The sequence below is a fragment of the Apteryx mantelli genome, chromosome 4 (genome assembly GCF_036417845.1).
Source record: "Apteryx mantelli isolate bAptMan1 chromosome 4, bAptMan1.hap1, whole genome shotgun sequence".
Classification (NCBI taxonomy): Eukaryota; Metazoa; Chordata; class Aves; order Apterygiformes; family Apterygidae; genus Apteryx; species Apteryx mantelli.
Window position 1 is genome coordinate 43,610,963 of NC_089981.1, and position 25,331 is coordinate 43,636,293.

Consider the following 25,331-nt stretch of genomic DNA (forward strand, 5'->3'; position numbering starts at 1 on the left):
TAATTGTCTGTCTTGTCTCTTGCCAGTTGAGCTTTAAAGTCTTAAAAGGGATGCCCTAGTTAAAATTCAAGAGGAGTAAATAACTCTCTGAAATTGATCTTTGCGTCTCATGCCTCTTTTTATAAAATGCAGTAGGTTTTTTTCACCCTGTTAAACAAACCCAGTTTTGTGGAAATTGATGCATTATTCCTCATAGTGCCTGTTTTTGCCTTTTTCACTTGGGTGCCCGTTTTATGTCAGGGTTATGTTTTTGCTGCTTTGGTATTGTTTTAAACTCTTATCCCTTCTGAAATTGTAGTACTGATTAAGTCTCTGTTTGTTTACTGAGTCCTGACAATAAAAAAAAAAAATCTTGAAGTAGTGATTAGTGAGTTGAGCCATGCTATCTGGGTTCAGAATTCACCTTAGTTTTCCTTTCCCACAAAATGACCTGCCCCTTCCACTTAACTTTTTTTCCTAAAACCCCTTTTGTATCAGTTAGGCAAAAGCGAAAATTGAATTAAGAAAGAAGTTGGAAGGAAGGATTTGCAAAATTGTTGAAGCACGCTTTTGCCAGAATTGGTGAATCAGCACTCCTAATTCGAACAAATTCCAATTCTGACAATTAGATTTTAGCTATGTGAATTCCTCCCTACTGCAATAATTCACTTTAATTGAATCTTTTTCCTGTTTTCCTTCACAGAAATGGAGCAGTGTGAGTAACCCGCTCTTCCTTCCACTGATTCCACCACAGTCCCAAGGTTTCACAGCTATAGTTCTGACCTACGACCGGGTGGAGAGCCTTTTCCGAGTCATCACTGAAGTGTCTAAAGTGCCTAGTCTATCCAAATTATTAGTTGTCTGGAACAACCAGAATAAGAATCCACCAGAAGGTAAGACCTCATGATGTGTGTGGTGGAGAAGGGTGAAACTGGGAGTAGCATGCCAGTTGCACCTGTTACAAAATGACCTCTCTTCTACTTTATTAATATATCTTCTAAAACTATTTCATAGTTACTTTCAAAATAATAAATGTAGATTTTTTGTTGACAATGTTTTTGAAAGTGAAATGAGAAAGGCCAAAATAAATTAAAAGAAAAAAGCATGCCAGTGGTTTTACTGCCAATTTCTGAATCAAAGGTAACAGATGCAATAGTTATAGAAGCATTGTTGTTAACTTTGGGGGAGGGGAAAGGAGAGACTTGACTTATCTGTCAGTGCTTAGTTTTAATTCTCTGTAAACACTTCTCATTGCAGTGAATACTTATCCTGCTAGAATATTTTCTAGAGCAAATTTGGTTCAAAGCAGCAAAGTGTTTTGAATGTTTGGAGCTATAAAATAAGTGAATGTTTGACTGATAAAATGAAAACTTGACACATTTCAGGTGTCTGAAAAGAAGTTCCCAGACTAACAGAATATCCTGTGGAAATGCTTAGGCTGGCCCAGTAAGACAAGAAAAGACATATTGGCCTTTAAGTAAATGTTTCTGTTTCCAGCACATATGATACTATGTTATATCCCTTATGAATGAGTATGTGAAGCCTGCAGGATATTTTAAACTTTTGAATTCATAGTTATTGTAAAATGAGGACAGATGCACAGAGTTTTTCCCAAATATTTGAAATCTGTAGATTCTTGGGAGAAGATTTGATTTCAGAAGTATTTTAAAGGCCCAGGTGTGAACTCAGTGATGTAAAACTCTGAATTCAGTTTTTAATTTGCAGTATTTGAGGTTGTGCTTTGCTGGCATGGGCATCTGCTGGCAGGGCATGCTGTGTCAACATATTGTTTTTAGTTCAGATGTAACTTCAAATAGCAAAACTGCCGTTATAGCCTCTTCTACACAATGATCTGCCTGTAGAAGTGTAATTTTCCTAAGCTGTTACTGCCATAGCTGTATGATCAGCTCCACCTCCACCAATATTGTCAATCAACAACTGTCAAAACTTCTGTAGTGGACAAGAGCAGAGGGGTTAAACACATATCCTTCCCTTAGGCCTTCTTAGCTCAGGTATTCTACTTCACTTGCTATGTCCTCTTCAAATGAGGACAAAAAGCCCAAAGACCCTATCACTTCTGCTCTCATACCAGATAGCTTCATCACCCCAATTCTGTGGTCCTCCAGATACTCTCCTGTCATATACTTACCCCTCTTGCCAGGACCTCGATCATGCAGTTAGCTGCCTGCCTTTCCAAACCAAGACCCTAATCCCAAGTCTCTCCATCTCCTTCCATGTAATACCACTGCACACTCCATGGCTTTGCTGTCTCCCATCAGTCCCCGTTTTTCCCAGCCCTGTGCTTTCTGCATCATGAGCCCATTCTGCCACTACTCTTCTCCCACAACCCCAGCTGGAAGTATAGATCCTGACATTGGTGAGCTCCTTCACAAACTCACTGTGGAGTGAATAGGAGAGCCAGGAACCCTTGCCCTGTATAATGGGAAGTTGTTAGAGTTGACCTGTGGTGCTTGTCTCCAGTGTGAGACAGCAGTGCCAAAGGTGCTCATTTCACTTCTGTGCTTATTGCTGTGTGGGATGAGCTTCTTCCAAGTTATGGACACTTATGCTAAAATCCTGAGCATTGTTTTGGGCCATTAATAAAACTCCACATTTATGATTAGATACTGTAGATAAAGTAGTAGTGAATGTGTTTGCTTCCCGTATGTGATACATATGAATTGGGCATTCTTTTCTGAATATGTAGGTGATGTGTTTGTGGGAAAAGAAATATTTCCTTCTAAGAATCAGTGTTTAAAGAATGCCAAATCTGGTGATAAAGCACTGTGTGAATTCATCCGTCTTCAAATGAGGTGTGTCTTTAGATTTTCTTGCTTTGTAATTCCCTTTCAGAAGCTTCAGCTGCTGCTTTTTCCACTCTTGGAAATTAGCTGTTCTGTGTAGCAGTAAGAAACATTGTAAAAATTAATTCCTGACCACTTGTTTCAACTTACCATCTTCTGACAGCTTCTCAAGAGCCAAGGTATTATTACCATTGACCTGGCTCATTTCCCCTATTGGCCAGTTGCTCCAGTTTAAAGTGGAGTAGCTTTGTTTTTCACTTCACACTGTTCTGTAATATTGCTGTGCTAAACACCTCAAATTTAGTGGTTTATTAAATGTTTTGCAATCTTTTGAAGTGAGAAGTGTTCTGTATAGATTGATGATACTGAAATTTTTGAGGGAAGTTTTTTTTTCTGAAAACAAACATGCTTGATGTTATATTAATTCTGTTGTGTCCACTGAATGCAGCTAGATTTGACCCAAATGGATTGTTTCCACGTTTTCCTTTGAGTGAGCCTGAGGTAAAGGAGAGTTGAAGCAAATAAATTATGAGAATAATATTTTTATTAAACCATTTTATTAGTCTTACATTTAGAAATTCTTGAAAATTAAAGTGAATAATTTTTTTTCTGCTTTGAGTAGTACTAATGAACCCCTCTCAAAAACAAAACAAAACAAAACAAAACAAAACCCACCTTTGCCTGTAGATCTTAAGATCATGGATTTGTTACCAGTTGAGAGCTCAGGCAGTTTTGCCCTTATGTTAGACTGAGCATTGTGTTGCAGTAAATAACTATTTGTTTCTAGTGTCCCTTGTGTCTTTATTGCTGTTATAACCATTGTAATCTCTTGGGTTGTGGCCAAAGAGAGGTCAGTTTGATTAAATTAATTTGTTTTATTTCAGATTCATGCAGGGCGTTCCACCTGGCTCTTCAGCTAGTCTCTCATTCAGTCTTCTAGTGAGCCTAATCCTTGGACTTCAAAGCTTCTGCCATTTATAACCTGTTAAAGCCAGGAAGTTTCTGATGGATTAGGGCAAGGAATGAGTTTGAAGTTTGTAATGTGCTCCACTGTCACTGATAAAGGCTAGTTTATTACTCTACAGTAGTATCTGCACTTCTATGGCTGTTCTCTTTTAATTGGTTATAGTAAAGCTGAGGTGCTTAACCTCCTGGAGCATCAAGTGCCATATTTCCTGGTCATTTCCATATAAGGGACACATTTCTGTGTGGAAACAAATCTTGGCTTTTGTCATTGCAATCCTTCATGTTTTTATTTTGTTTTATATGTGTAAATGGTAGGGCTGGATAAAGGACATCAAAGGTATTTTCCTTCGTGATGATGTGCAGCAAACTGAGACTTGGATTTGGGTCTCCTGAGATGTTGCTGGTGTAGTGCTACACAAATATGACATGTAGCGGCTCCTTTCTTTCTCTCACCAGCACTAGAATAATATAATTGAAAATGCCACTGAATACTCATGACATTGTCATCAGGGCAACATGTATTGGAAATATTCAGAGAGAATATGTCCCTGGGAATGGAAAGGTTGAAGTACATGCAAATTCTAAAATCAATCCTGTTTGGTTTTTTGGGTTTTTTTTGTTTTTTTATGAATGCTTATATACTGGTAATAATACCTTTGTGTAGTGAAACTCAGCAAACTCTATAGAAGAAAACAGAGTAAATATATGTTGTACAAAATATAATTTAAAAGATGCCACATTTCATAAAGATTAAAATTCTTCTTGCTTGGCCTCAGTATTTATTAAAGCTTGAGTAAAAAGATATATTTGTCAGCATGACCTGAAAATGAATATTGATTTTTTCAGACCAATGATGAAACTGAATTCTGGTCATTCTGCCATCAGTATTGCTGAGTGTCCATCAATGCAAGTAAGACTCTGTAGCTGATCCCAGCTGCTGCATTGTGAAATGGTAATAGGCATGGGGGGGTGCTTCAGATATATGGAAAACAAACTTTGCAAATCTGTTCATGTCAGGGGCAGAAGCAGCTCTGATCTGACTGACGAAACGTTGAATTTCTTGTCGTGTTGGCTGACAATAATGCAAGTGACTGAGAGCTGTATTTTGGTGCTAGTAAATTTCTGTTTGTTCTCTGATTGAATGGGATTACTGCTGGTAAGATTACTTCTTCTGCCCCAAATTCTCTGGTCTTGAATTGGTACTTCTGTCTAGAAGACCTTTACAACAGCTTTTCAATGTGTTTGGAATTGATTTGTAATCGGTGGTTTAATGTGGGTGGTCGTAGAAACTACTTTCAGCAGCTATGAAAATCATTAAAACAGTGTATTAATTCAGTTCAAAGCTTACTTAATAGGCAACTGATTAATTGAATACCTGATTGGAAAAATTTCACCCAAATAACATACAGAATTGTAAAGCTGGAGAAAAAAATAGCCACATATGTAAGGGTAGAAACGAGCAGCAACTTAAAAAATATTTTTCTCTTGCTCGTATGAAGTCGTCAAGGATGACTCTTGCAACTTAGAGTGTTAAAGAGTTACATGTGCCAGCCTGAGCTCATCACTCTATTTCCTTTATAATCAGTGAAAAGAAATAATCACTGCCATCTAGCCTGTCTAGATATTTATTTTAGGGTGAAATTAGTCATCCCCCTAGAATGATCTTTTTTTCCCTCCACTACATATGAAGGAAATAAAAGGTGACTAGTGCAAGCCTCAAAAACTGCACTTTATGCACCTGTCTGCCATGCTGGCATACATGCCACTTGCCATGCCAGTTACCTGAACACAGCAAAGGGACACACGGGTTCTCTCATGGGGTTCTTGAGAAAGAGGCAAAAATTAGCAGGCACAAAAAAACCCAAACAATGTTTCAGTTAATTTTCTTAGGCAGATTGTTTTTAAGGGCTGGGACAGTGACCTGACATACAGCTTCTGCCTGCTGAATGGGAGCAACTCATTTGTTACTGTGCCTCAGTTGCCACATATATAAAATTAATATAACGATATTGTCTTAGGTAAAATGCTTTGAGAGCTGTAGTTTAAAATTGTTATGTAAGACCTTCATGGTGGTATTATAAGGTAGATGCTGAGTTTTCTAATTGGAAAGTTAAAGCATGTTCCTTAAAATCAAATTAAAAGCAAAAATAATATAGGAGACTGCTTTCATAAGTATAAAGTATAGAAAATCTCATTCCATTTCAAAACATTTACAAATATTTCTATTCCCTGGCCACATTCTTGTAGATTGACTGGTTAATCCCATTTTGCAGTTTCAGAAAATGATCTCCATAGAGATGAAGTTGTCAAGATCACTCAGTAAGTCAGCTTCAGGATGCAGAATAGATTCAAGAAGATCTTGTGCTTTGGTCTTTATTTTGCTTGGTTGAACACACTTCCTTCCCATTCTTTCTATTTGAGAGCTACAGGTAGACGTAGGTGTATGGTGGAAGCTATATTGTGTATTTTGATGTTACTGCTGAGTCTGTGTGCTAAAGTAGGAACATTGTGCTTTGGATGAGTTTGGAAACCAAGAATCTAATCTTCTGCTTTTGAACTCAGAATATTACCAGTGTCTTAGGAAAAAGATATAACAACTACAGCAGAGGAATCATATGAGCAACACAGAAGTCTTGTGCAGACCTTCTGAGATTTTCAGAGTGTTTATCATGGTCAAAATGTTGGATCTTATGTGTGAAAAAACAGAGAGGAACTGTCATGTATGATGATGATTTTAATGTGGCACCTGAACACTTTTTAGAATCATTTTGCTGATTTTAAGTGCTCTCTGGATTTAGGGCTTGTGATCTCTGATCTGTATCTTTCGCTGAGTATTACATGTATACTCAGCCATGCAGTGTATATAAGCCTGTGAACACAACAGTAGTGTCGGCAGACTCATGACTACATGTACAGTATTAATAAAAGAAAATAGTTAAAAGCTTTGAAATATAGGAGAAAATGATTTTTTCTAACTCACTCTGCATCCATTAAAATAAACACTGTGGTCCAAGTGTCTGCTCCTGGAAATATTTACATAGACAGGATTTTTTTTCCCTCTATTAAGTCAAATACTTTTGCTCTTTCTTTTGAATTTAAGTCTTAATTACTACTGAAATTCAAGAAAATAGTTAATGATAGAAATTTCCACTAACTTTTCATCATGCAGTCTTAGCTACTACATAAATGATATATATATATTAAAAAAAAGGTATAAATGCATCACTATTTGTAAATATGCAACAAGCTACAAGTCAAGTGTGTGGTTTGACTCCTTTTTTAGGTTCAGTTTTGTAAAAATCAAAAGTGTATTTTAAAGAGTTTGTACTTTCTGTGTAGTTGCATCAGTTGTGTCAGTTATATCCTGGAGCTAAGTTGCTGATAAACTCATAATAAGGTACAGGCTGTGAGGCTTATGGATATTATTATACTCTCTATTTCAGTTTGGTAGTACTAATGGGCAACACTGATATAAAATACTGAGGATAAGGAACCTGCATATCCTATGGATTACTCTAACTTAAGAAAGAGTTATCTTTTTTTTTTCTTTCTTTTTTTTTCCCTGTGGCATATTTTTTGTATAGTGTGCCTTTAATGATTGGCACTGATAGGAACGTTTTGTTGAACTTACGTTTAGGTTTTGAGTTAATGTGTCTTCTTCATAACGTACTTGATGCTACTTCCTAATTAGATAAAGAACTATTTGATGACTGTTTCAGCCTTCCATGAATTATCTTATTTTACAAAACCTTCCCTTTTCATGTGAAAGTTACAATATTGTCTATGTAATAATTATTTTGCCATGTTATTTTCCAATAAAGTTGCTCTACAAATTTAGCTTAACAAACCTATCTAAGGTTTTACATAACATACTGGAAACCAGTATTCTGTTTCCTTATATGTGGAAGGAATTCTTTGCATTGCGGTAGACCAATACAAAAATGGTAATGTGGGTAGAAAGTACCTTTGCTTAGAGATTTAGTTCTGTGTCTGAGCTATTGAAATGCCTGGACCGAATTCAACACTAAGCCATTTGTAGAAATTTTGGTAATACACGGATGTGATGTGTTTGATACTATTTCTGACAAATTTTTGAAACTTTGTATATCAGCTAAGTTCTGTTGTTCAGTCTTCCAGACTGGAAAAAGTACATATAAGGCTTCTGTCATCCCTGTTCAATTAGCTGGATTCATTCAGGCTGCTATAGACCAATTAGGATGAGCATCAAATAAGAGATCTGGTAAAAGATCAGAGTGAGCACTTGGGGGTTGAGGGTGGAATTTGGGATTCTGTGCAATTGGAGGTATACAATGGGAACATATTCAAGGATCTTTTCTGGCAGTTTTTATTGATCTTACTCTACCTCACACAACTCCTGGAAAAGATTTTCCTTGTTACAGTTGAAAGTGGGCTTCATGAGAGTTGTGGGAAATCTGAGCTTGTTATGAATTAATGCTCTGGTGCCACATGATCAAAAGTCTTGAGAAACTCTTAGCTGTTCTCACTGAAGAAGTAAAGTATAAAAACCATGTTCGTATGCACATGCCTATCCAGTCATGAAAATGCTGTTGTTTTAGCCAACAACCAGATCTTTAATTTTAAGTTGTCATATTGCTGTTACTACTGGAAAGGATTCAGTTTGTACTATCAAACTGCAAGTGCAGCAAACCATCTGCATCCAAATATCACTTTGTATTTTTAAACTTGATATTACTTTCAGTGGGTGACCAAGAATATTGTTTAGCTCTGTGCAGCAGCCATATTCATTCTCCTTTCCCTAGGTTGAAGGTAGAAACTAGGAATTGACGACTTACAGTTAGAGCAAATAATTTCCTATACAAATACACTTCTGTCTGCTGACCAGATAGATAATAATGCATCTACTGCTAAAACAACCCTTCAGATGGTATTAATTTCTCAATATCTCAGTAGTAAGGGTATGGTAAATGATGCTTTTTAACAACATGGTTGATCCCATTTCTTTTTTAAAAAAGATAATATACTGCATTGAAATAATAGTTTCTATTATTTAATGATCCCTCTCATGTCATTTGTAGTTGAGAAACAGGGATGGGTTTCAGAGCAGTTATTCTTCATTACAGATAAGGATTTTGAAAGCTTATGTTACTTACATTTTTATTTCAAATCTGATGGCATGTCCATGAGAAGGTGTGGAAAGCGAAAGTTTTTTTTTTTCCCCCCTTTAGATCGTAATGAAATTGCTTTTGTCTCATGATTGTATTCCCTTCTCTTCTTTGTCTTTCATGTAATTCAGCTGGGAGTTGTAGTTGAGAAATGCTTATCTAGAGGATGTATTTTGCTATTCTTCATTAATATCTATTAATATTGTGTTTTAAATTTTAATTTTTTAAAATTAAGTGTTTTAAATGGGAATGTAGTTATGGCACTTTTTTCTTGGGGTATGTGAAGTCAGCACTGATTTTGGTCTTACAGTTTGTGGAAATCATCTTGAAATCATGCTTGAAAAATTTGCTGTGTGATGCAGAGTTGCAGGACTTATGGTGGGATTGTGGGCTGGCCAGAAATGCAGTCATGTATGTGGTTATTTGGGATTGTAAGCCATTAGAAGTGGAAGCTGCATTTGAAAAAGTCTGGAAACTGCTGATCTCTCAAATCTTTCCCAGGCAATTTGACAGATGCTATACCTGTTTTTAGAAGACCACAAGGCTTTCTCTGTGAGTAGCTCCTGCGGTCAGTGCATCGGAAGTCCCAAATAGCACTAAGTGCCAAGAATGTCCTGAGTCTTGTTGCCAAATAGCAAGTGTATGCAGTATTCAAACACTAGTCTTTTGTAGTCCTTTCGATACGACATGCAAGAGGAGGAGCTTGTTACCCCCCCCCCTTCAGACTTGATTTATGGATAGGCTTTTCTATGCTGCAGAGATCTGTATTGTTAACATTTTAGCTGCATCACAGAAAGCCCTCATTAAATTTAAAAGAGGTAAGGAATAATTCCCACTCCAAACATACATTTTTACTTTTGTATGCTTAGAAGTTCTGCAACGATCTTGAAAGACTTCATCTGCCTTGTCCATTACTTTTTGTCTTGGGCTTCTTTTATCTTTGTCATACTCCATTAAATAATACAAAGCCCCTTTACTGTAAGATAAAAGCAAGTGCTTTTACCTTGGTTATAAAAAAAAAAAAAAAAAAAAAAAAAAAAAAACTAAAATGAGAATTTCCCCTGTATGTGTTTTACTAGTTTCTCAGAACTTTACCTTTCCAAGCAATAGCTGATAATTCAGAGTGTGATATTACAGAAGTGTCAGACCCTGTCTCAAACTCTTTTTTAAGCCTCATTCCTCCTATATATAAAAAAGAAAAGTACTAATACTCTTCTTTTATGGTCTTCCAAAGTAATTACAGACAGTTTTAACCTTCCTGTGGATTCTAAAACTTTGGCTTCTGAAGTAGCTATTGTCTATTTTTTATTGACTCTATATTTCTGTTGGAACTCCTGTAGCAGGGCTGATTTTGGACCAGAAAGTCTTTGGATTGTGAGACTGTTTCTCGCAATCAAATTCATCTCAGAAAGGAGTTTGCTATCCTTTGTGATAGCTTTTTTGCTCAAGTAGTCAGTATAGTAGCTGCCCAAGTTATATTGTGTCATTATATCTCCCATGTGCTTCTGCGTAGATACAGCAAATTTTAGCATCAGATGAGCCTTAGGCATTAAGTAATCTGATGTTTTCTTTCATTTTGCATAGTGCATAGTAACTGGTACCCTAATATGTTATTTAAACTTTGAAAATGCTGATATTTTCTGCTTATTTCCTTAAATCCAGATCAAAAACTTTTTAGTTTGTTTCTCAAAGCACAAATATTTTACAGTGACATACCTCTTTGAGACTTGGTGACTTTGAGAGAATTTCCAAGATCTTAGTAAGTCATGCGAATTTAACAGGATCTGTTGACATCTGAGCTGTATGCAGATTACAATTAGATTACATGTTCATTTTTCATACACCTATCATTACTTTTTCTTCTCTTCTAATCTTTTTATGTAAGTGGCCAGTCTCACAGTAAGCTATCAAGCAGGTGGTTTCCCAAAGAGCTAGAAGTTTAAAGCATCCTTCCTTGCTTACTTGCTTTTCTGAGTTATTTCTCATTCCTAGGGGCTTTTCAGTTTCAGTCTGTTTCACTGTATTCCTGTACTGAACTACCATCTTTGCTGCTGTTTGGTTGTGGGTTTTTCATATATATATATATAGCAGACATGAAAAGAAGCCTAAATAAAAAGTACACTGAGCTTGTATAAAACATAATCTTTGTTGATATTTATAAATGCAAATTTACAAATGCATACATACTTATGGCAATTCTGGTTGCTCCTGAAACACTTGTTACACTGATTCTTTTGGAGGCCTGACAGACTGCTTAAAATTCTTTTATATCAATATCAGATTGTAAGTGGATAATTATAGGCAATTAGTCTAAGGTCTTTGAGTAGTTTACAGATGTTAAACAGTCCACTATCTCTGTGAGGTTACGATACACGCCTTTGTAAGGTACATGTCTGTGTCTTACAACAAATATAGGTACTTGCATTTTGTACAGTAAACCAGTAAGAAAGCAGTGAGTAGGCTTGAAAGTCCTACTTTGCAGTAAGTTCTTCCAGTCATTATCTTACTGCCATCTGACATTAGGATGACTTGTACTTTGAAAATCTTGGAATTCAAATGGTGTATTACTGGAATCACCATTTTTGGTGATGGTTCAGCCAGGAATCGTCCAAGACGTTTTCTTTGTATTTGATAAGCAATGTTGAGAATAAAATAAGCTCATTGTGCTATAGTTTGACTCCATGGTTCTCAACATTTTTGTTGTGGTCCCAAGTCACTTGCTATATCTCTCTGGCTGCTGTGTGATGGTGTGCTCCTTTCCCCCCCACTGATGTGCTCTCTCCCCCTCAACCTGACCTCCCTGTAAACAGCACGTATGTAGGGGCTGGTTGAGCATGCGCCAACTAAGGCCCGTCTAGTATGCAAATATGACTGAGTCAATCATCTCCCCCCCATAAACAGGGGGCAGCCCAGAGCCCCTTGAGCTCTCCTGCATGGCAGCGGGCTGCACTGCAGAACCTCCCCTTGAGCAGGGACGCCTCTCGAGGTTACTCCTCAAGGTTGAGAGATTACTTACCCGCGACAGATCCTCAGTAAGTGATTAATAGCATGCTGAACTTTTGCGAACTTCATGAAACTTTGCTGAGTTATATCTCTGACTAATTGCGCGCATAATCCCTTAGACATAAACCGTGACCAAGTCTGGGACTAGGACTGGATCCAGCCGCACCTAGGCTCCTCTCCGAAGGAGTTTAGAAAGCAAGGGGGTCCTTTCTGAACCTCGTGACTCAACGGGAGGGTTTCCTTCACACACACTTCTTTAAATATGAACTGTTGACCAAGTCTGGGACTAGGACTGGATCCAGCCGCACCTAGGCTCCTCTGAAGGAGTTTAGAAAGCAAGGGGGTCCAGTCTGAACCTTGTGACTCAACGGGAGGTCTCCGTTGCACACGCATTTGACCCTGTCCTTCATGCAGTAAATAACTGAGTGAACCTTGCCGATCGAACCTCGTTAAATCGTTCTTATTTACGATTGAACTTTGTTAAGTCGCTGTCTTACTGTGATAAACATAGTGCTGCTTCCCTCTTAGGAGTGAAGTGCATCACTCCTTTCGCGACAGACGGTAACTTCCATTGGAGACCATTAGTAGTGACAGGGTTTAATCCTTCAGAATGGCTGCTAACCAGTATTGTAAGCCATTCGAGTAGGCATCAGTATTCGGAGTGATGCCTGTGCCTTTTACTAGAAGAAAAAGAGGTGACTAGAACTGGACCAACACCTCCATAATGTGGAAAATACAAGCCATGGTTACAAGGCCACCCTGATAAAGGTAGATTTTATATAGTCACTTTTTCAGTCTCACAAGAACAACCTTAGGATAGGAAACTGAATAAAAATGCTGCCAGTAAATATCTCTCTGTATTTATTCTCCTTTCTTTTGGCCACTCATGCATGCCAATCCTTCTTTCCAAAATAGAGCTCCAATCAAAACTGACTTTTGAAGACTCTTGGTGTGTTTTCCCAATAAAGTAGTGTTTGGACACTGGCATCTTTAAGCAGTATGTAGCTCTGTGTTTTTAGGAGTATTGTGTGAGTTGTTAAATCTGAGATGCCCAGCTGGCAATGAGAACGTGGATGCTTACTCTTGGTTGCATGTTCTTCTTATGTGTTTTGGAATGGAGCAGCTAGTTGTTCTTCTCTAGTAGTAATTTTCTGCCCTCCTACTGCAGAAGACTGACAGTGGAAAAGGGCAAAGCTGTTTTGGAAGCAGAGCTGATTCTGGATTATTATGGAACTGGAAGTGTATGAGTGTGCGTAATTGCATCACTATGTCAATCATCTATTTTTGGTGTTGTCTGTACCCCACCATTCTTCAGATCTTTCTGCTAAGAGCATTTCCAAAATCTGATTATATAATTTTATTCACAAACCGAAGCTGTTGTCTGGGATTAGGGATTCTCTTACCTCAGCATTTACAATGCCATTTTCCTTGACACCCATGTTCCCTTCCTCCTTTCATTCTCAAAACACAGAAGCAAAGATCTCATTTCCTTGTGCCATTTTTTGAATTTCTGTGTTAGCTCCCCATGTTGTGGTAGCTTACATTCAACCTTCCAGCTCTCTTCTTTGTGACACACAACAAACTTCCTGTTCATAGATTCACAGACTGTGGAGGCAGAAGGGATGGTAACATCATCTGGGTTGACTTGTATGTCATAAGGCACTGCATTACCTTGCTTTTCAAGCCAGTAACTTCTGTTTAACTGGAGCACCTCTTCTGTAGTAGTATCCAGACTTGTTCCAAAGACAAGATGTGCAGAATCAGTTGCTGTCCTTGGTAACTTCCTCCAGAGGTTAACCACTGTTACTGTTAAAAGTGTCTACCGTATGTATACTTTAAATTTCTCTGGCTTCGGATTCCAGTTATTATTTTTTGTTATGTCTTTCTCTACTTGGTTAAAGATATCTGGAATTTTTCTTCCTGTGTAGATACTTGTACATGTTAATCAAATCCACCTTTTGGTCCTTCTTTTAATAATCTAAACAGATTGATCTCCAAGTTCCACCATGAGACACATTCTCCTACACTCGGATAACTTCTGTGGTTCTTTTCTGCACTGTTTCTGATATTGTAACATGCTTTGAAAAATACAAACACCAGAATCAAAAGTATTTTATCATCTATCTGACTAGGTCTGTATGCAGAGAAAATTGCTTTTCCCTCCTTAATTCTTGCTACTTGCCTGTTGACATATGCAAGAATCACATTAATCCATTTTGCCCTAGCACTATGCTGAGAACTAATGTCCGCTCTGACCCCTAAATTCTTTTCAGCAACTACCTTTAAGCGAAAAGCTTCCTTGTTCCTAGTGAATAACTTTGTGTTGAGTTGTGACAGTCTGTTCTTTGTTCAAATGGATCTAGCTTACCAAGCGACTCAGTTCTGTATGACCTTCTTGTCCTCATTATTTTGCACATCTCCAGGCTTTGTATCACTTGCAAATTGTACTGGCAATTTATATTTACTTCCAAATCAGTGATGAAAATTTCTGTAGCTGCAGGCCGCTTATGGACTTTCTTAGACTCTGCCTATATACATTTCCATTTGTCACAGAGCAACTTCTGAAACCTCTCAGTAGTCACTTCGTAGTTGATTGAATGTATTTGCTCTTATTTTCCCTTTTATCATATGGCATTTTGTCATCTCCGTTTTACCAGTGTAAGAAGCTCAAGTGCCCATCTATCTACAATCCACAACAGTATCTTTCACAGTTTTCTAGGCTCATTTTACAGTGCTTTTCCCTGAAATTTTCATTAAAACTAATGTTTATTGTGAACTTACATAATGTTTATTAGGTACTCGATGCAAGTTTAGCTATTTATTGTACTACTCTTTGATGATTTGGTGCTTTTTAAGAGATATCAAATTGTGTAATAATGACTACTCTTAACAGTTTTGTGCTAGAAAATGTAAGTGGTTAAATTTGCGCATTTAGAAGCAAGGTTTAATATTCAGTCCTTAGTTTTGTTGTCTTGGTGTTAGCTTGAGATCTATACTTATGCCTCCAGTTACGCTTTTGTAGGAATAGAATATGATTTTGAAAATTCTGAGTATTTGTAGAAAACTGCAGAAACTGTTAATGTGCCAGTTAAGGTGCTACATTTAGACTCAAGAAGTGCAAATCTAAGGTTCTCACTGTAGAATGAATTGAAAACCATTTTGTATCTACAGTTTTTGTTGCTAGTTGAAGCATCGTTTGACATAGTGATTTTCATTGCTCCATACTGCAGTGCTTTCTTCTGCTTGTAAAGATGCTGTAGAGCACAAATAGAATCCTTTCACATTTGTCTAGCTTAGTTTATCACTGTCATTTAGGACCTTAAATATGAAAAAAATTACCTACTTATATATTCTCACACAGAATCTAATCCTTAGATGTTAATAGCAATTAATATTTTAGGTATATCTAGATTTTTAATTGTTATAATAAAATTTATTTTGTCATCATTAACAGAACTCAGTTGCTTGTTTAAATTCTTTATGACCCTGGACTTGCAGTCAGTGATTGTATGCGGCTTCTTTAGATTCTTTGAGCAATTACAGTTGGGTAAAATATTTTTTCCTGCTTCCTGTCCTAAACCAATGTGTAGTATCACTGTCTCTTGTTATGTGGTTATCCCAGACTGCTGTGGTGGGCAAGCTATCCCCACAAACAGCTATCTCTGAAGCCCTTAGCAAAGAACAAAAATGGAAAATGTAACTGAGCTTCTCTCTGTCTCTTTCCTTCATATATTTACACTTTTGCCTAACTGAAAGTCAGATATAAATTGACCATCAAAAGCTTTTTTTTTTTTTTTTTTAGGATGTGAGGAAAGAGGACTGAAGAGATCCTTGAGGCAGAAGTGCAGTCTTGTTCAGAATTAAATTATAATATTGAATTATATTTCTTTTAATATTTCTCTCCAGATTCTCTATGGCCAAAGATTCGTGTTCCACTGAAAGTTGTTAGAACTGCAGAAAACAAACTTAGTAACCGCTTCTTCCCCTATGATGAGATTGAAACAGAAGCAGTGTTGGCTATTGATGATGATATCATTATGCTAACCTCGGATGAACTCCAGTTTGGATATGAGGTAGGAGAATTGTTTTTTTCCTGTCACTTACTCTGTCCACTTCAACATTGCATGTGTATATGAAGCAGAGAAAGCACTGGACAGTCTACTTATTCAGATAGTTTAATTTCTATACACACTATGACAGTTCAGTGCTGATTGAAATGTGCTGAGGAACTGGATTTAGGAGCTCAGAGGGTTACAGTTATTCAGATAGTCATTATTTTATAGAAAAACTGCTAGCCAACAGAAGTTTTTTGGTAACTGGCACAGTTATGCCAAGAGACTCCAGAAAATATTAAATTATGTAATGGAAGCAGTCTGGAGACTGAATAGGATTCATCTTATCAGTTTCAAAAACTTTTTAGACATGACAAATCAGAAGTGGTCTCCAAGTTAATATTTCAGGTATTTTGAGAGCTTTGTGTTTAGCAAGATTTGCGGGGTTTGCCATTCTGTATCTTTGCCCATCTTTCACCTGAAAGGACTGGCTGCTCTGATGTGCTCTCTTCAAGCAAAATTAATTGTTTAGTTGTCCCATTAATCTGGTAGCCACTTACGCACTTCAAAATAAAAAGAAATAGATCAGTTTTTTACTGGTCTCTTAGCTCATAAATAGCATTTTCTCTGTTGCTGGGGGTACATTGCCATCAGATTCTTCCTGTATGAATTGATGGACAAGACAAGTTTCAGAGATTAAGTGCTGAGAACAGAGGAGGCCTCCTGAGGACATACCAAAGTAAGGTGGAGTGCAATGGAAAGGGGAACTGAAGAATGTCAAGGAGGGGATGCATATGTGTCAGTCATATGCTTGAAATGGCAAAGCTTCAGCAGCTTCTGTTGTAATGAGAGTATCAATAAAAAGAAAGTTTGTCCAAATGAGTTACCCATGGCAGTACAAAGAGGTGAAGGTTTTCATAGTCATACTTGAGTTGTTTGTCCAAAAAGCGCACTTATTTAAGGCAACACTGTTGTCTTCCTTCCAAAACTTCAGTCTGAATGAGTTAATTTTGTCTTCCATTTGGGTATATGACACGGTTCATAATCTGACATTTCTGATACACCTGTGCATTTAAGACAAATGTGCCGTACTTGCAAATAAATCAGAAACTTTAAAAAATGTAATAGCATATTTTAAGAAAGGTTTGAGTAATTTACTTATACCTGTACCTGCAGTATCATGAACAAAAATCATGAAAATGGTTAATTTTGTTAGCTAAATTGAGTGAAATAATGAAAACCAGTATTCTCAAAGGTTGAAGGCAAATTAAATGTGATAGTTGCCTCATTTTTAATAATCTTAAGTGCAGTGGTTAATACAAGAAGATATTTTTAAAGAGAAGTATGTTGGAAATAAGTCTTCAATGTGAATATGTATGTGATAAAATATGGCTCTTTCTCTCTCTCAAATGCAAGACACCTTTAGCAAGCAATGATTTTTTGGACTCAAAAAGTTACTTGTGGTAATGTAGGTATGCTGATGTAATAACAAAGATGTTACGTAGTGGAGACAGGGGTTTAATCTATCACGTGTGTCTCCAGAAGGAAAATACTTCCTTTGCCAGCTTAAGAGTAACGGGTTAGTACATGAAGTGTGAAAGACAGAATGAAGAGAAGACAACTGAAAAAAGGGGTTTTATGGCCACATATGCCTTTTCTGTACTGCATTGTCTACACTGAGTGTTTTAAGCACTGTGTTGCAACAGCAAAGCAATGAAGTGTTGGCAGTTCTGCAAGCCAGCTTACTTTTGTCTGTGTTGGTGCTTGTAACTACGAGTTCTGAGGTGAACTGATGGAAAGAAAAATAGCAAGTCTATAACCAGCATGCTGTGTAAATTCTGGCTCCATTTCCACTTTGATTTTCATAAAGCTGTTTCAAAGTAAATATAAATGTTTTGTAAAAAACCTATGTGATTGTCTAAGTAGTTCCAAATGAATCTTCACTCCTGACAAAGCAGACTTGGAGGGCTTCGAAGCAAGATTCACATGCAGTACTGCAGATGAGTTTCAGTTGCATGTCAGCCAGGAGTCATGAGAATTAGAACTGTGAAGCTCATATGTCCAAAGCATTAATTTAAAATTCCACTGTTGAGCATATGTCTAACTTCACATACACTGAGTCTTGTCACTTAGGCAGGAAAGTGTTATCCTCATGAAGAAAGCTGAGACAATTAAAAGTTGAAGTGAATTCCCCTCTAGTCAGTGTGATTAGGTGACAGTTGGGACTTACAGCTCTTCACCCCCAGGTCTAACTGTTGTACTGTGTCTAATTTATTGGCCTTCTGTGGACTGTGTGCTTTGACTGCAGGGATTACCCGAGTAACAGTCTTTGTATTCTGTGTGTGAATGTAACTGTTTGGGCACAAGATTGTTTAGTCTGGCAGGCTAAAAACTATTACTTTGCAGTTCTCTCATTTTATTATAAATCCAATTCCATTTTAATTCTGTGAAGCCACCTTAGTACGCAGCCACATAGATGGAAAATTAAAATGCCTTATTGAGCAGATAGCTGAGACAAACCCAAGGCTACTTTGAATCCTTGTTTTGAGAATGCTTGTTTCTGTAAAATAAATGAATAGAAATGTCTTTAAATACATCAACACAGCAGGTTATTTTATAAATATACAGTTTTCGTTCTATAGAGGGTGGGTGATACAATTCCTACTCTGGCACAGAAATCAAGGCTGAAGATTGATCTTTCCTGTCCCTGAGTGTCTGTGACTTGCTTGACAGGCCTGAGCTGGCTCCCAGATGTTTAAATTGTCCTCAACCTGTAATAATTTATTTATCTGTTTGTGTGTGTTACCAGAACAGTATCTCTCCAGCTCTTGACTTATTTGCAGGCAAACCCGGAGGGAACAGTAGCAGCATATAATGTTACTAGAAAGTTTTCTTTTAAAAGTATGTCAACTTCTGCTTCAGTAATAAGAAGGGTTGGAAACGTGACATTCAGTAATTTTCTTTTCTTCTCCTGACATGCTTGAGACTTTATTTTTAAACATGTGGTAAAACCCCCTCCGTCACAGTCTTGTCTGGATGTATAGAGCAAGCCTAAAAAAACCAGGAAACTTTGATCTCTGTATACTTTCAGCCATAAAAAATTATAGTAACACTCAAAGTGTCAGACATTTTTTACTTGTTAAAAGTGAACTATTATGGTACAGTGATTTATTACATAGCATAAATCTATTCGAGCAAGCAGAAAAATAGTCCCTGTGTGCTGATGTATTAAGGTAGCGTAAGAATAATCATGACATTATAACTTTTGAAAAAGAGGATTTCTGTAAGTTACGTGGCGAAATCACAGGGGTGAATTGAGGCACTACAGACAATAATAAATGAAACTGTTAAGGCAAGACAGCTTTTCCCCACTTAACAATCCTTTTGTTCACAGGATCAGAGAGATTCAAGAAAAGGAACACATATTTAGATTAATGTAATGTTAAAAAATTAAAGCAGAACCATTGGCTGTTCAGGAAGCGTTTGGTATTTCAAAAAGAGACTGGAGCATACATTCTGGTCTTCCCACCTCTGAGTTTTAGCTGGTCTCAGGGCAGATTGCTTCGCATTTCTATCATTCTGGAAAATGGGGATAATGGTTTCCAAACGTGAATTTCATGAAGATTTCTTATTAGGTACTTATGCAGCGCTTTACCCTTACAAAGGCAAATTATTTTTATTACAGCAATAATAAAAATAATCTAAATTAGAATTATTGCCCTGAAATCTTTCAGACCACATGTTCTGTGTTCATAGTAAAAATAGCTGGGTGCATCGCTAAGCTCGTGCTTTTTCTATTGGAAATGTTTTGCCTACTTATAGTAGACGGTTCTTATTCTGTCTCAAAGCTCAGTTTTCAGTGCTTCATTTCTCTGACATTCTTTAAGAGTAAAAAACATCACCTCTCTGATGAATTACATATTTATTCCACTAGGCTAAAATCATTGCAAGACTCTGGGTGCCAACTTTAGAAGAATTCTTGCATATGAATTCTGACTGTTAAAAACGTATTTTTGACATTCCTTTAAGGAGGGATAATATAACTATTTGCTTACCAAAAGAAGACTTCTCCATGGGTAACTGCTGGCTGCATTCAAAGCTCTTTTTCTTCTTAAGTGACATACTTAAACACACAGCCTAGCTGAAATACCCTCAAGTCTTATTTGTCTGCAGTTCTCTTTGCTTCCTAGCCTGAACTGTTTTGTTCTATTTCTCTGTGCCATCAAACAAGCTACCGCAGCCCATTCTCCTTGTAACTGAAAGCATGGAGAAGCACTTTCTTTTCCAGAATTTTTTCCAACATTTATGCATGAAATGTACTAGACTGTATTAATAGTTACATTCCAACTTCAGGAATTGTCTAATCAAAACTAGAAAATTTGGAATTTTCGTAAGCAGAAAAATAATCAGTGTTTCCAAAACTACCATGGCAATGTTGTGAAAATGAAACACTTTGGCTATCCCCTATGAATTAAAGAAAACACAGTCAATCAGTACATTTTCTTTCCTCCTGCAGTCCCAGCCACACTTAATTCTCCCCTAGTCCTCAAAGGGATGGCTTGTGTTTTTATTAAAAAACAAAGCAAAACATAAGAGCAAAGCCCACAAAGATAAGCACTGCTTTACATGCACATAATTTGCAAGGTAACTTTTTGATTTGAAGAAAGAGCTTTGAATTGGGACAGCAGTTACCCATGGAAAAGTCTTCTTTTGGTAAGCAAATAGTTATATTATTCCTCCTTAAAGTAATGTCAAAAATATATTTTTAACAGTCGGAATGAATATGCAACAATTCTGCTAAAGAAGGTGCTCAGTGTCTTATAAAATCTCTTAGACTTCTCTTAGACTTGGAAACAAATATTAACTTTTCTCTTAGTGTCTTTCACAAGAGCTACCCAGTCAGAACTTCTTCTGTTAGACTTTCCATCTGTGGAGTGGTTGATTCAAAAATATGTATCTTCAGTGTTGTCTTGCAGAGTCACTGGAATAATGTTGTCATCTGAGAAGCACACCCCCTACACACGTGGCAATATGTTTTTCCTTGGATGTGTCCCTTACCCGTATTAACTCAAGCCATCCTTCTTTAGTCTGAGGGAGCTAATAAGATCACTGGCTAAGCCAGAACATATTCCTAACAGACTAATAAATTCTAGGCAACCGTCAAATAAGGAAATGAACTGTAGTGCAAAATGGAAAGTAGTATAGGGATCATTACCACAGTTGCTATTCTGAATGCTTCTTTATAAACAATAGCTGTATGTATTAATTTTGGCACAAAATATTTGTATGAGTTTGGGCAGTGGGCTAGAGGTGGCTCTTTGGAGACTTTCCAGGAGTTACCATTGAATGAGCTAGTGATGAACATTATGAAGAAACCAAGGTTTCTACTGACTTTGATAGCATTCCTTTTAAAAGGAACCTTTGTTTAAAACAACTAAGTTATGTTTTAGATGCATCAAATGGACAGTTTTCAAAGGCCAGAATCACAGTAGTGTTGAGCCTTACAGTGATGCAAAGAAATTTGTATTAGTAACATACATTACAATGGGCTTTTATTTTATGTCATTTAGACTCTGGAAGATCTCATTGAGAACAAAAACTAGAAAGAATATGAATCCACCGTTCTGTGTTATGAGGGCACTAAGGTCCCTTGGGAAGCAGTAGCCGAGTTTAATCTCTCCTTCACCTGCCTACAATATGTATGTCATTCTCGCCACAAGAATTCTTAGCTCAGTATGTTACACATTGCAGCGTTCTGTCAAGTCTTTTGAGCCTTGGTAGTTTATGTTGCAGTGTCTTGCAACAGCTGGGAGATGGGTATTTTAATAGTCAGGTTTTGAAAAAAAATACAGTTTAATTATTAATTTTTTAAGTCCTAGGGGGTGAGGAATAAAATTTTGGAAGAGGGAGTAACTATACATTTGTCCATTTGCTCTTTATTAATGTTTATGACATCATGTCAAAATCGAATTAGGTATCCCAAGCCTTCACTGGTCTGCCAAAAATATATTTATTTTTTAATTAGCTGATGGCACCAATTTGTGACAGCATCCTTTGAATTCTGCTTCTTGAGTTCCAAATCATTTCTGCTTTCAAGAGCCCTCTGTTAGACAGTTGCCCTATCTAAATACTATCCAAGTACTTCTGCCCTAGAACTGTCTAGAAAGATTGATTTCTGGATAAAGTACAGGTCTGAGAGTCAGAAGATCTGGTTCCCATTCTTGTTTCCTGTATGATTTTTGGCAGGTTTCCTCATCTGTACATTTGAAATAATAACTACTCTCATCATGGGATTCTGAAGCTATATTAACTGACAGCAATAAAATGCGTTGAGATCTATAGATGAAAAGGTATATAGTAATGCAAAATCATAGAAATGCAGATACAGAAGCAGTAAATTAATGCTGATTGTTTTATCATATTTACTTTGACCAAATACTTGCATACAGTCCTTATAGGCCAGGTCTCCTAATTGAAATGTACTGACACATAGGAAGTACCCTAAGGAAACTGAAGACAAAGTGAGGTTTTCAGCATCGTGAAATTCTGTATAATACTTTCTTTACTGCAACTTCATCTGATTTTTGCTCTAGGATTCCTTTGCCTTCTGTACAGAGAAAAAAGTTTGGCTTATGAAGTGGCCCTCAGGGAGTTATGAGATTTTTTCATTATTGATCTTGCATGCACAATGAAATTTGGTCATAAGTGGCTGTTTCTAGTTATTTATTTATACATTACCAACTTGAAGCAGAAACTCTTGTTACCTAACATGATGTGTTTGAGAGTGAAGACTCATGTTCTTCCAATAAATCTAGCAGATATTGGGATAAAGAAAAAGAAAAATTTGAGTAATTAGTCTGTGTGAATAATGTGGATAAATACTAACTTCATTGTTGATCAGTAATAAATATTATGTATTTAGCTAGTATATAGCATTCAGACCCTTCTAAATAATTACAATCCTTTCTCTCTTTTAACTCCTGCAAAAAATTGACCATTATTTAATGTGTCTAGCAGTGTGGAGAAATGGGGTTGTGTTAATGATGCCCTTCTCCTTGTTCTTGTCTACTGTGTTTGATCCTGTCGTCAGCTGCAAAGTAATGTATGGAGTGACAGGATGGTATCTTGATTGTATCCAGCTGTCTGGAACAAGTCAGGGGCAAAGATGCCTGCCATGTAGCAGTAGATCCATCCAAGCACCCACTAAAGAATGCCAGAAATATTAAAATATAAGCTTGTGTTAAGCCCCTTCCTGTCAAAGTAAACAGGTTGGTTAGATCCAAAGCCAGTTATGAAAGTAGTTAGGCTGTAGCCATATCTACTGAAGTTAACATCAGAAGTTCCATTTTAATCATGCTGGTTTTAGGTAGTGTTAAATTCTTTTTGAGTAGTCAGTTGAATTCCTCTGCAACAAGAAAGCTAGTACTGCTTTATTGGCTATTTGCTCTGGAGTATGGCTTCCCTGACTTGTAGGGTCCTTTCAAAGCAAGCTCGGGCTTTCTCGTGCTTGTTCCGGGCATCTTCCAATTTCGAGAACTGGGACTTGTGCAAACTGAAATGGTCTCTGGGCCACTGTCCTTCTGCCTTTCATAAGTAGATATGTTGCGTCTGCGCAGTTGCATTTGTTTGCTGTGAGGGCCTGGTTAGCACAGTGTCGTGTTTCATTCCCTTCAGGTTTGGCGCGAGTTTCCTGACAGGTTGGTTGGATATCCAGGTCGCTTGCATCTTTGGGACCATGAGATGAACAAATGGAAGTATGAATCAGAATGGACCAATGAAGTCTCAATGGTGCTGACTGGGGCAGCATTTTATCACAAGGTAACTGTGATACCATAAATAAAGGGAATGTTCAGTGTATCTTGTTATTAAATGATATAATGCTGTTTTATATCAGACTATGATCTCTGATCATTTTTCATTAGAGAATTCAAGTATTTTTTTTTTTATTGGACAGCCTTTGTGTTTCACTTGAAAAGGCTGTGGTGGCACAAAGTGTCATTTGTTGAATTCTTAGAAAGTGAGATGGTTCAGTCATCCAGAGAGCAAGCAGTTCACCTTGAACTGCAGAAGAGCCTCTACTAATCCACAGTGTGAATCTTTTTTAAGGACCTATATGTTTCTATCATTGTTTAGTGAGTATTTTGTGACAACATGATTGTTCCCTACAACAATCCAAAAAAAAATTGCAAACTTTCCCTAAGCCTCCTTTTCTTTCTGTTGCTGTGGAAACAGCTGCTTTGTCTCTGCCTGTAAAAGAAATGTTACATTCATAAACTTAAAGAAAAACTTGTCAATTTGCAGGATGTGTAATTGATTACCTTTTGCTTTTGCAATGAGTATAGCTTTGTAGCTAAAGGTTTAAAATATGAAAACCAGTTGAAAAGAAATTTGTTTGCTGATCAGGAAAGGAGTAGTTACACCCTTAAGCACCCAAAAATGACTCTGTCTGCTAAAGTCATCCTTTGCTGAAAGTAGGATAACAGTTTGCCCGTAACCTATCCTTACCCGCCTGCTGTTCAGTGACTGAAATATTCAGAGTCTTGTAGTTACTGCATCTGTATTTAAAATTACGTTCTCTCTCTTTCCATCTGTCCTGCAGTATTTTAACTATCTTTACACCTATAAAATGCCTGGAGACATCAAGAACTGGGTGGATGCTCATATGAACTGTGAAGATATTGCCATGAATTTTCTGGTGGCAAATGTCACTGGCAAATCAGTCATTAAGGTAGAGCTTTTCTATAGTTTAGCTTTGTAAAGTTTAAAAACATGATGTACACATCATATAAACTTATTTAATAGGTTTGAATATACTTCTTTGTCTTCTTTTTTTCTCTCATTTACTCCTGGAATGGTGTCTCATTCTCTTTCCATGGTAGGAAAGCCCAGTTTAGTAAAACTTTTATGCCAGTTGGAACATAGAACTGCTTTTTTTTTCCCCCCGCTTGTTTCTGGTGTTTATTGTAACCAACTAGATGAAGTATGAAGAAGGTAATTTAAGTGATAGATATGTGTAAATATATAGGTACACAAACATACATATATTTTAGCTATTTGAGATCACTCGAGGAAAGAAATTGCCAACTGTCCACAGCTCTCTCTGTCATGGACTGGCAACAGCTGATTTATAGGAATGTTAATTGCAAGAATGTTAATTGCAAGATCAGCTTTAAATGAACTTTTTATCCCCGAATTAATTTCCTGACATGTTTCGACACATTTTCAGGTCTGGACATTCACTCTGTACATTCATTTCAAAGTGTGTCAACTTGGAATGAGATTTAGAGGCCACCAGGCATTACTTCAATTAGTGGGGTCCACTTTCCCATCTGTCCGTCGTCATTTACTGGGACTGGTGGCTGCATTTCCCAGAAAAGTCTTTA

At 37.1% G+C, this 25,331-nt stretch overlaps 1 protein-coding gene across 4 annotated transcripts in view; it reads left to right on the forward strand.

Moving 5' to 3' along the window:
- The window catches only part of EXT2 (exostosin glycosyltransferase 2), an 85,342-nt gene that overhangs the window by 50,307 nt on the left and 9,704 nt on the right, over window positions 1-25,331 (forward strand). For all 4 annotated transcript variants that reach the window (XR_010884143.1, XM_067296319.1, XM_067296320.1 and 1 more), the window contains 4 exons: window positions 683-872; window positions 15,803-15,969; window positions 23,623-23,766; window positions 24,548-24,676. Coding sequence is in view for 3 of the 4 variants with exons in the window: in XM_067296319.1 (XP_067152420.1) it covers window positions 683-872; window positions 15,803-15,969; window positions 23,623-23,766; window positions 24,548-24,676 (630 nt within the window). In the remaining variant the exon portion in view is untranslated. The remainder of the gene's footprint in view (window positions 1-682; window positions 873-15,802; window positions 15,970-23,622; window positions 23,767-24,547; window positions 24,677-25,331) is intronic.